This window comes from Panthera onca, chromosome A1 (assembly GCF_046562875.1).
Source record: "Panthera onca isolate mPanOnc1 chromosome A1, mPanOnc1 haplotype 2, whole genome shotgun sequence".
Taxonomy (NCBI): domain Eukaryota; kingdom Metazoa; phylum Chordata; class Mammalia; order Carnivora; family Felidae; genus Panthera; species Panthera onca.
In genome coordinates this window covers 33,722,281-33,735,948 of record NC_138339.1, presented here as the reverse complement: position 1 = coordinate 33,735,948, position 13,668 = coordinate 33,722,281, and the positions used below count along the sequence as shown (strand labels likewise).

General features: G+C 37.3%; 1 protein-coding gene across 1 annotated transcript in view; it reads left to right on the top strand.

The window, feature by feature from the left end:
- OXCT1 (3-oxoacid CoA-transferase 1) overlaps positions 1-13,668 on the top strand; it is a 137,533-nt gene that overhangs the window by 55,599 nt on the left and 68,266 nt on the right. Inside the window, exons 8-10 of the mRNA XM_078445145.2 lie at positions 8,193-8,300; positions 9,587-9,701; positions 12,718-12,812. Coding sequence (XP_078301271.2) covers positions 8,193-8,300; positions 9,587-9,701; positions 12,718-12,812 — 318 coding nt within the window. The remainder of the gene's footprint in view (positions 1-8,192; positions 8,301-9,586; positions 9,702-12,717; positions 12,813-13,668) is intronic.

Below are 13,668 nucleotides of genomic sequence, written 5' to 3'. Positions count from 1 at the left end.
AGACATGACAAATAAAATTTGGATATTTGTAATACTGCCTGGATGTTATTAAATCACATACTTAGTGAAGATTGACATTTTTGGTCAAATAAAAAAAAAAATGCTAGCAAAATACCAGCATGGACTAGACTGTTTGGATATAGTATTAGAGTCAGTGGAAATGAAAATAATACTTGTCATAAACTGCTTTTAAATTTGTCTTTTGAGGGGCGTCTGGGTGGCTCAGTCGGTGAAGCGTCCAACTTCCGCTGAGATCATGATCTTGCGGCTTGTGGGTTTCGAGCCCCACATTGGGCTCAGAGTGCACTTCAGATCCTCTGTCTCCATCTCTCTCTGCCCCTTCCCCATTCACATTCTGTCTCTCTCAAAAATAAATAAACCTTTAAAAAAATCATAAATTTTTAAAAAAATAGTCTTCTCCATTACAAAAACTATTGGGATAGTTCATGAAGAAAGTAATATTCCTACTTTTTTTGGATCAATATGGCATATTTTGCTGCTAATCATAGTTTTAGTAAATTAATCTTCTTCTAAAAAGTTCTTCTAAAAAGTTCAAGCTGCTACACCTGTTTTCCTTCTCATCCCATGTTTCAAATGAGACATCATAGAGAGGAAGGATTGTTTTTGTTTTGCAATGAGGGACATCAGGTTGAAGGTGGTTATGAGCTCTGAGGTTGGACAGCAAGGGGAGAAAGAAAGGTTCTTCTGGGTTTTTTGGGTATAGTCTTTGTGCCTGTGCTTAGGTAAGCCCTTTTATATTTCCTCTTCAAACAATTATTAGACAAGGTATTCTTTTGCAACATTTGTACCCTGCTGAATATCATTTTTTATTTTCCTAACCGGTAGAGACCATTTTCTATCTTAATAGTATCAGCTCTTTTTTCTGGCCTTGTATCAATGCACTGTTTAATTTTTACCCATTGTGTTCTAGAAATGATAATAAAGAAGCTTAGAAGACACAGAATATATACAAACATAACATCATTTAAAAAGGTGCTAGGGGCACCTGGGTGGCTCAGTCAACTAAGCATGTGACTCTTGATCTCACTTTAGGTTTTGATCTCAGGGTTGTGAGTTCAAGCCCCGGGTTGGGCTCCACCTGGATGTGGAGCCTACGTTAAAAAAAACAAAACAACAAAAAAAAGCACAGCTATAGGAAGAAAGAAAAGCAATGGTAGGGCTTTAAAATGGAGGTGGAATTGGACTGAAAAATCATACTGTCATGGCAAACATGAATGAGTACAAGATGTCAAGTAAAAATATAGTACATACCATATAAAAGAAACTAATCAGATCAGGCGAACTACAACTATTCTTGCTATGAAAACTAGACAGAATTTTATCTTAGGCATTGTGTTTTAATTGCAAGAAAGAACTCATTTGATTGTAAGAGGGAGAAACTGACTCTTTGTAACTATGGTATAAAGCTATTGGTTTGCCCCAGGGGCAGACTCTTCTTGGAGCATTAAGAATGTTTGGACCCCTTGAACATTAAACAAAAAACAAAAAAACCCACAAAAAACGGGGTGCCTGGGTGGCTCAGTCGGTTAAGCGTCTGACTTCAGCTCAGGCCATGATCTCTTCATTTGTGAGTTCGAGGCCCGCATCGGGCTCTGTACTGACATCTCAGAACCTGGAGCCTGCTTCAGATTCTGTGTCTGAGCTCTTTCTCTGCCCCTCCCCTGCTCATGCTCTGTCTCTCAAAAGTAAATAAACATTAAATAAATTTAAAAAAAAGAATGTTTGGACCCCTTGAATATTGTTTTTCTCACCCAGACTTTTGCAACATACTTGGAAGTCCTAAGCCTGAGATTGTCTTCTCTTACAGAGATGGAAATGTATCTGTTCAGAATTGCCTGTTGCACCCAGACCCTTTCCTCTTACCACAGTGGACTCAGAATGTGCTCCCTGTCTTCACTGAAGGCCTTGATAAAGATGTTGAACAGGATAGGACCAAAGACCTCAGCCCGTTAGATTAGGGCTTCTCTTCTGATCTGGGGTCTAGCTGACACTGAAGAGTAGGAGCAGGGGCCAGGGGGGCGGTGTTTATGGACCAAACACCTGAAATCTCATGAAGGATTTTGTAGTTTGTGTGGCTTTCATTGGATTCATAAAGAACTACGCATTTCCCCCAGAGTTAAAACTACAGCATTAGAGATGTCTAAGGATTTCTCAGGCCGGCAAATACTTCTGTGATTCTTCAAGTACTTCTCTACTGTTTGCACATCAAAGTAGGCTTCCTATCTATTTTCTTCATTGCTGTATCTAGTATGTGCTTAATTCGTATTTGTTGATTTTAAGTGAATGTATCCAAGTCCTATTTCCCTGCTGAGTCTATAAAACTTTTGTGACGAACTTGGTTAGGTTCTTTGTGAAATCACACTCTGCTTTTCTCCTCTCCAGTGTGCTAGCCTGATCTGCAAGTTAATGAAGTTCATTCTGCATGGTGTGGTCTGGGGGGAACTTGTACTGCTGTCTCACAATAGTCTTTTCTCTGTTTAATGACCTTACAGACTATCTGTGCAATAATCCATTTTGGAATACTGTTGTGAATTGAGCCCCTCTTTCGGAAAGAAGTCTATATGCTTCTCTATCTGCTGACACTGCTACCATTTTTCACTGGGCTGTAATTCTCTGACCATATTTTCAGGCCCTTTAAGAATCCTGGGTTATAATTTTTGTGGGTCTGCAGCCTAGTATTAGTTCAGAGAATCTATCTATCTATCTATCTCTTCTTGGAATTCAATTCCTCCTTAGCCCTGTTAGTACTGCCCTTTCCTTCTCCTTACTGGGGAAGTCCGGAGCAAAATGGAATTGAACTACGGCACTTTTTTTCTGTAGTCTCTCAAGCAGTGGTGATTATCATTTCTGAATTCTCCATCAGCAACAGCAAAATCATCCCAGAAACCACTTTCATCATCTGTAACATTTTGGACATGACTTGTTTCATTCCGATTTGTACCTTTTGACACACCTCTCAAAGTTTCAGGTGACTCCCATTTGCTCTAGACCACGCCGGTCTCTCTTTTGTATGAGCCCTTGTAAGATATGAGGAAACACATATCTAGCCATGTTATACCTCTTACACTCTTCTTTATATGCTATTCTCTTCATTATCAAGGCGATCCGTTTTTGTATTATCAGAATGGGGGTTTCAAAAGCCTCATAAGTCTCTTTGTCTTCTAGAGTTTCTGACCACTTGATTCTGCTTTTTTTTTTTCCTCTCAACTTTTTCCAGTCTGCTTTTCTTCAAAGACCAGGATACATTTCTGCTTATGTCCAGGATTCACTTCCCAGGCCACCGCAAATTCCAATTTTACATTGTCACTTTCTCTCAGGGATTCCATCATTTCTACTTTACCAAGTTTATCCTTATTGGTTACCCTTATCTGGTAGAGGTCCAGAATCATGATTTCTCTCACTTGTTCATTCTCAAATATAGAACTTGTCAGAAGGCATTATAGAAATTTTCAGAGGAATGTGATGATCAGAAGATATTCAAATAGTGTCTCTCATGATATGACTGTCTTATTTCTGAGCCAGTTTTGACATTCCTACTAAAAATACATCCTCTACATCTTTAGTTTGGAGAGCACTGTGATTGTATGGCCATTAGTGCGATATTCTATATCTTTTTAAACTCACGGTAAATATACCACATTTCATCACTAGGTCTGTGGCTTCCCAGGCATGTGCATATTTTTCTTGACATAACATGTTCTGTGAGCTTATTTTCACTGGGCATTGTAGAGTATCTATTGGTATGAGATCCAGTCAACAAGGTTTCAGTCATGGCTACACAATCATATTTACCACTGTCGTTAAGGTTGCAAATTCATTAATAGCCTAGCTACTCATCTTTTCAGTCTGTGCATTTATATATAGATATCTAAGACCATTTGTAATTTGTTCCAGGTCCTTTTAGCTTCCATGCCATTTTATCTTATATTTTTTGTACTAATCTTATCATCTCTTAGCATGAAGCTTAATACAATATGCACCTTCTTGCTCCTTTGGATTTTTTAATTGTTTTTTTTTCATTGTTTTTGTTTGTTTGTTTGATTGATTTGCCTCTTTGGATTCTTGGGAAGTATGCCCTGCGTGCTGACCTCCCTTTTTTCTCCACATTTTCTCTTCATCTGACCCAGAGACATCCAGACCACCTCTGCATCTAACTTGTAGTGTTTTCTCTTATGGCTCATTGCTTCCCTCTTCCATTTTTCTAGTCTTCCACAGATTTTCCTAATTCGGGATCACTTCGTGTTTTTCATGATTCTAGACATTAATGCTTGTTGTTGTTGTTGGCTTTTTTTCTTTCTTGCCAGAAGAAATTCATCCTAACCTGTTTTGAAAGTTAAAATGACTCCAGAAAAACACCTTCAGTGTGATCCCTCCCCTTCAGCCCTCACCTAGTATCAAACAGCCCTCACCTAGTATCACTGTGAGGTTTGTAGCGTAGGGCCCAATTTTTTTGTGGCTATCACAGATTCAGGTTGCCACTAAAATAAAATAAATACATAAGAAAGTTATTGCCTTGTAGCTCCTCTGTTCCCTTACCTGAGATATAAGTAATATTTGCCAAGTGAAAACAAAGACATTGTCACCCAAGGATGAGTTCTTATCCTTGTCTGAGCTTTAAAATAAAAGTTTTCAGAATTATAAAGTAGAAAGGGTATAGGGCAGAGAAAGCAACCTTTTAAAACAAAGTTCAAATCAATAATAATTAACATTTCCTAGCCTCTATTTTCCTGCTAATGACTGAAGACATGTACTAATTAGAGAAGCCTCAAGTGTCTGGGTTTCTAGATGAACCAGATGGTGCTGCCTAAGAACTATGCTTAGCGCCAGCCAGAGGTCTGGGTTGTTCTTAACTACCTTTCCTCCATCTTGAGCATATTTAAACTTAAATATGCTCACTGCTTTGCACTGAGATTTTCTTTGTTCTTTATTTTCTGTCTTCCCCACTTCTGATTTCGGGAGGAACATTTCTGCCATTGTTAGTGAGTGTTCTTGTGAGCTTTTTACTTTTTTTCTTAACAGCCTCATTTTATTCATCTTTCTTTTCAGATTTCTTTTAGCTCTTATGTTACCGCCTGATCTCACTAGACTTGTTTCCCCCACTTTGGTTCTTCCTTACTGTTCTTTCTCAAAATCACACAAAGCCTGCACAGAAGGCTTCAGTCCCTTCGATAGCTAGCATTAAGATAGTTCTGCCTCTTCAGTTTTTTAAAACTCTTTTCACAGATTGTCTGAAAACATATGTTTTCTTCTTTTGGTTTGTACTTCAAATATTTTCTTCCTTTGCTATTAACTCTGCTAACCCACTCTAAGAAAGCTTTGAGTTTTGTATAGAAATTTTCAGTACTGTGGAGTGTTGATATTGTTTTGACAAATGCTGTACTTGCATTTTCTATGATATGAAAATCACTTCTATTAGGATGACAAAGCATAGAACTGATGACACTCAACCAGATTCCTGCTTTTCGTCAGTTGTTTTACCAGAACACGTTCTTTCACCCTATTTGTTGTGAAAGTCATGATGTCGTTACCCTTGGTAAAGAAACTTTGTCTTACCTTGATGTTTTTTGTCAAAACTTTCTTTATTGGAATCAGAAGAAAAGTGACTGGTTCCCATCAGCATTTCTAGCTTGAGTGATAAGTGTTATTATTATTATTTTCTTTTATGTTTCTTGTCCCTGCTGAAGGATAAAGGCTGGGAGACCAATTAGGAAGCTGCTACAATAATTCAAGCACAAGATATGAGGGTCTGGACTTTTGGAACAGCATTAGCCGTGGAGAATAATTGGCATTATCTTTAAAAAAGTAGACAAAAGAGTTTCCTTAATTCATTTCATAAAGTTGTAAGTGCTTTTAGAGTTTAGAAATCACAGTTTTGTTTTGTTTTTGTTTTTTGAGTCTCCCTGTTTTTTTGTTTTTTTTTTTTTTTTTTAATGTGTCCTTTTGGTACATGTCTAACTAATTAAGGAATTTATGACATCCTCCATTTATGTATTCTCTGGTTTGGGAAACTAATTACTTAGTGTCCATTGTATCTTTAAAAAACTGTAAGTTTTTCACCCCTTGATTATCAAAATAAAATGAAAAGAAATAACTTGTACTGTTACTCAGATAATAATTATTAACATTTCTGTGTATTTCCTTTCTGTTTTTTGTAGGTAGAGAGACAATTATGCCAAAGAGCATATCTATAAATAGTTATTTATACAAAATCTTACTTTTTATGCAACATTAACTTATGACATGTCATTAAGTATTATGAAAGCATAATATTGATATATCATCTGGATGTACCCTATATATTTTACTGTTATCCTGTTGTTGACGATTTAGGTTGTTTCCAGCTCATTCTTATTGTAACAAGTGGTATGGCCAATATTTTATTGAATACTAAATCTTCATGTATATCCTCAGGGTTAATGGGTTAACGTATAAAAAAAATTGTTTAAGTCCCGAAACTCTTTGAAGGCTTGAATTGAATAAGTATAAAGATGTGAATTAGCCCTAACGGCTAAAAGTTCCAAGTACTTGAAGAAGTAGCATAATGCTTAGCTGCTCTGCATCTCCGGTATCTACTCCTCTTTACCTGGTCACCACCCTGAGTGGGAACTACTGGAGCATAGAGAAGTTTTTGAGGGAAGGTGCAGATTACAGTGATGGGAAGTCCCCTAGCCTCCCTCGAACTCATTTTCAGATGAATGCACTTGTGCATCTCTACCCATTATTTCAGCTGGGATGCCCATATGTTTACTGACTCCTCCTTGGAGTTTTTGTTTGATTTTCATTAAGATCCTTCTAATTATCATTAAAGATAGCTTTTATCTACCACGTTCTGTTTTTCTCAGCTATTTGGGAGCAGTGCATAATACCCAAAATGATTCTTGTGATTCCTGGTGTGCTTTCATTGGAGGAGGAGTGTGGCGTGGGCATACAGGGTAGAATAGCATAAAGAGTGCTACTTGACCTCAAAGACCTCTGGAGAGCTCAGTTCTTAGTTCAGGAGGCACGTTTCATACAGGTCACTTTGCGCAAGTTAGTTCATTTAAGGAAATCGTTCTTTGCTTTGGATATGACACCTACTAAGCTGAGCACCCAATAGTCTTCAAGGTAATATTTTTTCTTGGCACCAGAAAGATAGTTCTTTGACCCCAACAACATTGACCTTAGTTTGACCTTAGTTTTTCTTGATCGTGGTTATTCTGAGGTTCTTTTTATGTTGATGCAAAGATACTGTTTCATTTGTCCTTTTTTTCCCCCCAGCTGACATCTATTTTTTTAATGTTTATTTATTTATTTTTATTTTTTCTAAATACAGTTTATTGTCAAATTAGTTAATATACAGTGTATACAATGTGCCCTTCATTTGTCCTTTTTAAAATGAATTATAAAGTAGCAGACTAACTAGGAGCATTTCATGCTGCTATATAATGCCCTTTTGCTCTGTAAATGACTTTAATTCTAATCACATTGAGCATTTCTAGTCATTAGTTAATATTTTCCTTTTTGAATTTCCATATTGAAATTAATGATCTGTCTTTAAGTAAAATTATTTCAGCAATTGCAGTTCTATCACGATCCTAGGATGCTAATAACAAATAATTAAAAACTGTTACAGATAGCATTTGTATCTATATTTAAAAAGCTTTTCAATTGACCAAGCAGATGTTGTTACAGATTTTTGTCTTTGATATGATAAATCTCCCATTAATTTTGAAAATCAGGGTTTAAGGGTTGTGCTTTCAAGTTTTCCATAGTTGAGCTGCAATTTGTGAAAGTTCAAGCAGCTGTACTGGGAAACCATTTGACAACTTTGTAACTGAGGCTCTTTTAGGCAGAGACTAAGTTCTGGAGCTTTATGTTCTGTATTTTATGTTCAGACACATGTATTTGAGTTTCTTCTTTTTTGTGGGTCCAGAAGTGTCTGTGTGTAGTGTATTCTCTCTCTTTTGTATACATGCACATATATGTATGTTTATACATATGTGTTCTCTTTTACATACATACACACATATATATGCACACACACCTACATACATACACATATGCGTGTGTGTATGTGTATTTTACATTGTATATCCAACCTAAGTTGGAGATAAAGATGCATGGACTTTTTTCAAAATGGAAAAATTTTCAGCTTAAGCTCTCACTAATTAATTTATTTTCTCTTGGCCTAGGTTGAAGAAATTGTGGATATTGGATCATTTGCCCCAGAAGACATCCATATTCCTAAGATTTATGTACATCGCCTTATAAAGGGAGAAAAATATGAGAAAAGGATTGAGGTAATTGACTTAGTTTCTTTGTTAGAATTTATGAATCTGATTATCAGAGATTATGTGCCCCTGGGGCCATTCCAGATGATAGGAAATTAAAGCTGAATGGAAAGTCCTGCTTTGGATCTTAGTAGGAGCTTCTCATGTGTCCATCCTAAGGGGACATGATCATCTATGTTATTGTCCAGCCCATTAGTGCCTTGTGTTTATGAAAGTGTGTATCACCAAGGTACATGATTCTCTAGGCTGTGTCTTCCAGGCTTCTGTAACTGTCCTAATTTATTACACTGCCTAGTTTTGGCTGGCTGTTCTACAGGGTAGGGAAGGCTTTAGCCCTGCTGGACTCTTAGTGTTTGATTATTCAGAAATGTCTATCAATCTTAAAGTTGCTTTGCAGTATATAAAGTCCAGAAAGTCATTCCCCTCAGTGTTGGGCTCTGGGCAGCTGGGTGGATATGAGATCATGGCAAGGTGTAGGCAAGGGGTAGGCATCAGGGGCATTGGAGATGTTCTAAGGCTACTGAGAGCATGAAGAATGCTCAGCTGGACCAAAAGTGGTATCAAAATTCATAATTATGTAGGGTTCAGCAACAGAATAGACATGCAGTGGGAGATACTGGGGAATCAGAGATACCCTCTACCTTGCATCAAACAGAAAGACATTTTGCAATCTAAAACTAAGTTCAAGGGACTGAGAAGAGAGGATGTGGGACATTTGCAAATAGCAACCAGAGTCTATGTCAAGAAGATTTAGTAATGGAAATAGTTTCCTGGCTGGTTTTTGGATATTTTTATGATTTCTGTGATGCGCTTGTAGCAAAACCAGTCCAGACTCTTCAGGTGGAAATACGCAATTGGCAGTAGCGACACCTGGTGAACACATTCTGACAGCCCGGCAAAAACAGAGTCCCAAGGTCTGTTCCTTGTTCTTTGCTCTGGCTCAATCCTTGAGCACCTGAGAAGAATTCAGTTGTAGAAGTCTTAAGACTAATAGTAGCAGCAGTCAGTGTGACAGCAACAGAGGGATTACTTGCTTCAAAAAGACAGAACAGATACATCTTTCTCTTCAAACAGATCTGGCCTCTTTCACTTCTTAAAAAATTATTTCTGTCATCAGATACCACCCATGGTATTCTTTAAAAAAAAAAAACAAACAACTCTGTTATATTGTAGATTTGCCTCATAGTTTTAGTAAAGGGAGAGACCTACGTTTTTTTCCAATAAAATTTTAGATTTCGGCAGTGATAAAATACAGGGTACACCTCAATCATGAATCATTTCTGTTTATTTTAAAGCGTTTATCAGTCCGGAAAGAGGAAGATGTAAAAGCCAAATCCGGTAAACCTGGAGATAATGTAAGGGAACGTATCATCAAGCGGGCAGCTCTTGAATTTGAAGATGGCATGTATGGTATCCTTTATCTTTCTGGGACTGGGCAGAGGCCTAGCCCTCACTTTTTCTTGTCTTTGTTTAAAATTGCATTTAATGTTTAAATGCTTTTAATGTTGCTGTTAGCACAGAGCCCAAGGTGGGGCTGGAACCCACGAACCATGAGATCATGACCTGAGCTGAAACCAAGAGTCAGACCTTTAACCAACTGATCCACTCAGGAGCACCTCCCTCACTTTTTCTATATTCATCAGGTGCCTAGGCCTCCTGCATAGTGATTCTTTTCTAGTCCATTGTAATTTTTAAAACAATGGATAAATTTTTACAAAGTGTGGCATATAACCTAAAGATATCAAGGTATATGAAATTAGAATTATCTGTTTGCCTTCTTAAAGCAAAATGGCAACTAAAATTTGCTTAGCTTTTTTCTAATATACAATGGATTTCAGTACAATTTGGCATTTGGCTAAAGGTTATTGGGAAAAGAGATTACCCAAGATGAAGGTTTCAAATCTCTGAAGTACTAGTTATAACAGTGCTATTTACTTTTTCTGTGTTCTGACATTTGCATACTCATTGAAACATAAGATTCAACTTCTTAACAACCGCTTGTTTCCTCTGCAAAGATCCCATGAGCGTACCCATTTATGTCTAATGCTTTGTAAGGGTATTCAATGGACAGTACAAATTCTGCTTTAGATACTTTGTCAAAAAAAGAGATAGGTTGAGATAATGTAGTACAATTATTATTGAGATTAAAAAAATTTTCTTAATGTTTATTTTTGAGAGAGAGAGAGAGAGAGAGAGAGAGCGCGAGAGTGCAAGCAGGGGAGGGGCAGAGAGAGAGGGAGACACAGAATCCGAAGCAGATTTCAGGCTTTGAGCTGTCAGCACAAAGCCCTACATGGGGCCTGAACCCACGAACCACAAGATCATGACCTGAGCTGAAGTTGGATACTCAACTGATTGAGCCACCCAGGTGTCCCTTATTATTCATATTTTGGATGTGAGAGCCTCTTCCCCATTTTGCTAGTTTTCAGTACATCAAACATTGACCTATATAATTCATATAACAAGTAATGCATATAAATACAAATAGTGTTTGATAAAATTAGTATTTGTTGAATGGCCTTACTTAAAGGCCTAGGACAGGAGGGACTAGAAACATGACAAGAGTCTACATTCTGCGAGCTTCCCTGTCCATGAATATCATCTTTCAGACTGAAACTGACTGGGAAAACTTTCTTTTTACCCCACCACCTCATTTATCTCTGTTTTCCAGTTTATGCCCTGTGTTATGGTGAGAGTTCACATAGGAGAGTGGAATATAATAGTGCCTCCTTTTCAGCTCCTCTATCAGCAGGATATAGAGCCAGCCAAGTTAACTTAGCAGGTAAAAGCTAGGCCCTGGGATTTCTTCTCACTTCCAGCCATTTGGTTACCCATTGATATTTAAATACTTACTGTATGATAACACTAATTTTAGATACTAATGGCTTCTAGGTGTTCTTTATTCACCGTTACTCTATTACCTATGAAAAATATTTGCAAGTCAGTTCATATAAATGGTCTTCCCATATCACCTGCTCTTTCTCAACCCAGAGTATATAGACCTCTTTACCCCTAGCATTTGACCCACTAAAAAGTATTGAAGAATACTCCTCCTGTGTCACGTCCTGAAAAAATTATAGAATACAATGAAAGCATTTACGTAGAAGCATTGTAATGTAGGTTGCCTTTATCTGAAAATACTCCTAATGGAAATAATATCTCAGTGTGGTCTGTACATCACTGTGAGAAATAAAGTACAAACTATGCTAGCTTGTGATTTGTAGATGAGTTAAGTAGCTATTGTCATAGCTTCATCGAGTTCCTGTGTCTGTGAGCAGTGACCTGGTTCATGGAGTCATCCTGCCCCCCTCGCAGTCTGTAACACGGCAGCACATACAAACTTTATTTTTTCCGGCTCTGATTCACAAAGATCTCACTGTTACTGGAATCTCATCAGAGTGCTGTCATCCTCTGCACTAATTCTGGCTGGCGTGTGGTGGTCGAGGAGAGCATGGACAGCAGTTCCAGGCAGAGTGTGTGTATCTCTGATCTGAGGAGCCTGCTTGTGTTGCGAGGCAAGATTAAATCTACACCATCACATACAAATCGGGACCCAGTTTTGGTCATTTGAGGAAGAAGATTCAACACTCAGCTACTCTTTATATGGTCTCAATTATATTCGCTAAAACTTACACGCCCCCCCCCCCTTCTTTTATGTCCTAGAGAAGATTCACTTACCAATGAATGTTATCTCAGTGACCCAAAGGAATCGTTACAGTTTTGGGCAGACATTGGTATTGTGAGAAAACTTTTTTTTAGTTTAAAAATGATAGCCTTTTTTGAGAATATTAAATCATTATTTTTAGTTGGAGTTTTAAATAGTGAAAATTGCTTTTAAACAAAGGTCAAGCCATGTTTAATAATATATCAGTCATAATAAGTAGTAATAACATCAGTTCAAGTTTGCTAAGCACATTAATGAATATAAAATATGCCTTACAATAAAAATGACCTCTTGGCTAGTCTTCTGAAGCCACTACTTTGTTATCTTTATGGGAAAGCATATTAATGTTATTGAAATTAGAAATTTTCTTTTTTTAAAAAATTAGAGGGGCGCCTGGGTGGCTCAGTCGGTTGGGCGTCCGACTTCAGCTCAGGTCATGATCTCGCGGTCTGTTAGTTCAAGCCCTGCGTCGGGCTCTGTGCTGACAGCTCAGAGCCTGGAGCCTGTTTCGGATTCTGTGTCTCCCTCTCTCTCTGACCTTCCCCGATTCATGCTCTGTCTCTCTCTGTCTCAAAAATGAATAAACGTTAAAAAAAAAAAATTAGAAAATAGTGCCTCAAGGATGATGGGAGAATGTAGTCAGTGATTATATTCAGAGCAAGTGCCTTTAGAATTGAGAAGTTCAGATTTATATATGTAGGAGATTTATGGCATAATCTCTTTACCTGTTTTGCAGTGGACCTTAACATCTTTTTTCCCCAGCTAATTTGGGCATAGGAATCCCACTTCTGGCCAGCAACTTTATCAGCCCAAATATCACAGTTCATCTGCAAAGTGAAAATGGAATCCTGGGTTTGGTAAGACCAAAATTAAAGTTTTCTTTATCCAGTCTCGATGGAGAGTGAAGTAGTCTATACAATGAAATCTTCTGAGAGTTGTTAGCTTAAAGTTCCCCACCTTATTTTTTATATTTTTGACATCATAATAAAATATTTTCCCCCATAAAACAGTGGTAATTGTGAGCATGTAGTGTTGTATTTCATGTAGGAGATGGTAGTTCCCTGACTATGTGAGCTTTCTGACTGCTCCTCTTATGTTAGCTTGTCATTGTCTACCTCCCCTAGTGTACCTGCCTCAGAGAGACCTCACAGTGTCCGGTTTAGATAACTATTTCTAACTTTTGTGTGGTTGGACAAGATAACGAAGGTCATTAAAAATTCTGTATTATTATAATGATCAATAAGATTCTGGATGAGTAACTGAAAAGTAAGGTTTTTACTTGAGGAACAGGGACATTTTTTGACAGTTGATGAATTTCAAAAATTCCTCTCACCTAATTGTCATTTCAAGGTCAGGTTGTTCGAAAGGGAAGAATTTTTCTCTTCTTCAAGATTAATCTTCCATATGAGCTCAATATTCTCATAGAATTCGTGCATACTTTTTATTCAGTATTATATTAAGAAATACTTTTGCTTCCTGGATGACATTTTTTTTAAATAATATTAACTGTGGCAGAGGTTATTTATAGTTTGGCCAATTTATAAGATTTTTAATCTTCTGTTCTCAGTAGATCTTAACTGTTAGTGCAATAAAAACTGTCCATATGTAAGATGTATATCCAGTCTTTAAAACATGAATAATGATCATGAGCATACAGTTGACATGATCGAGGCAGTAATCTTGACCAATTTCAAAAGCACAAAACTTACATGA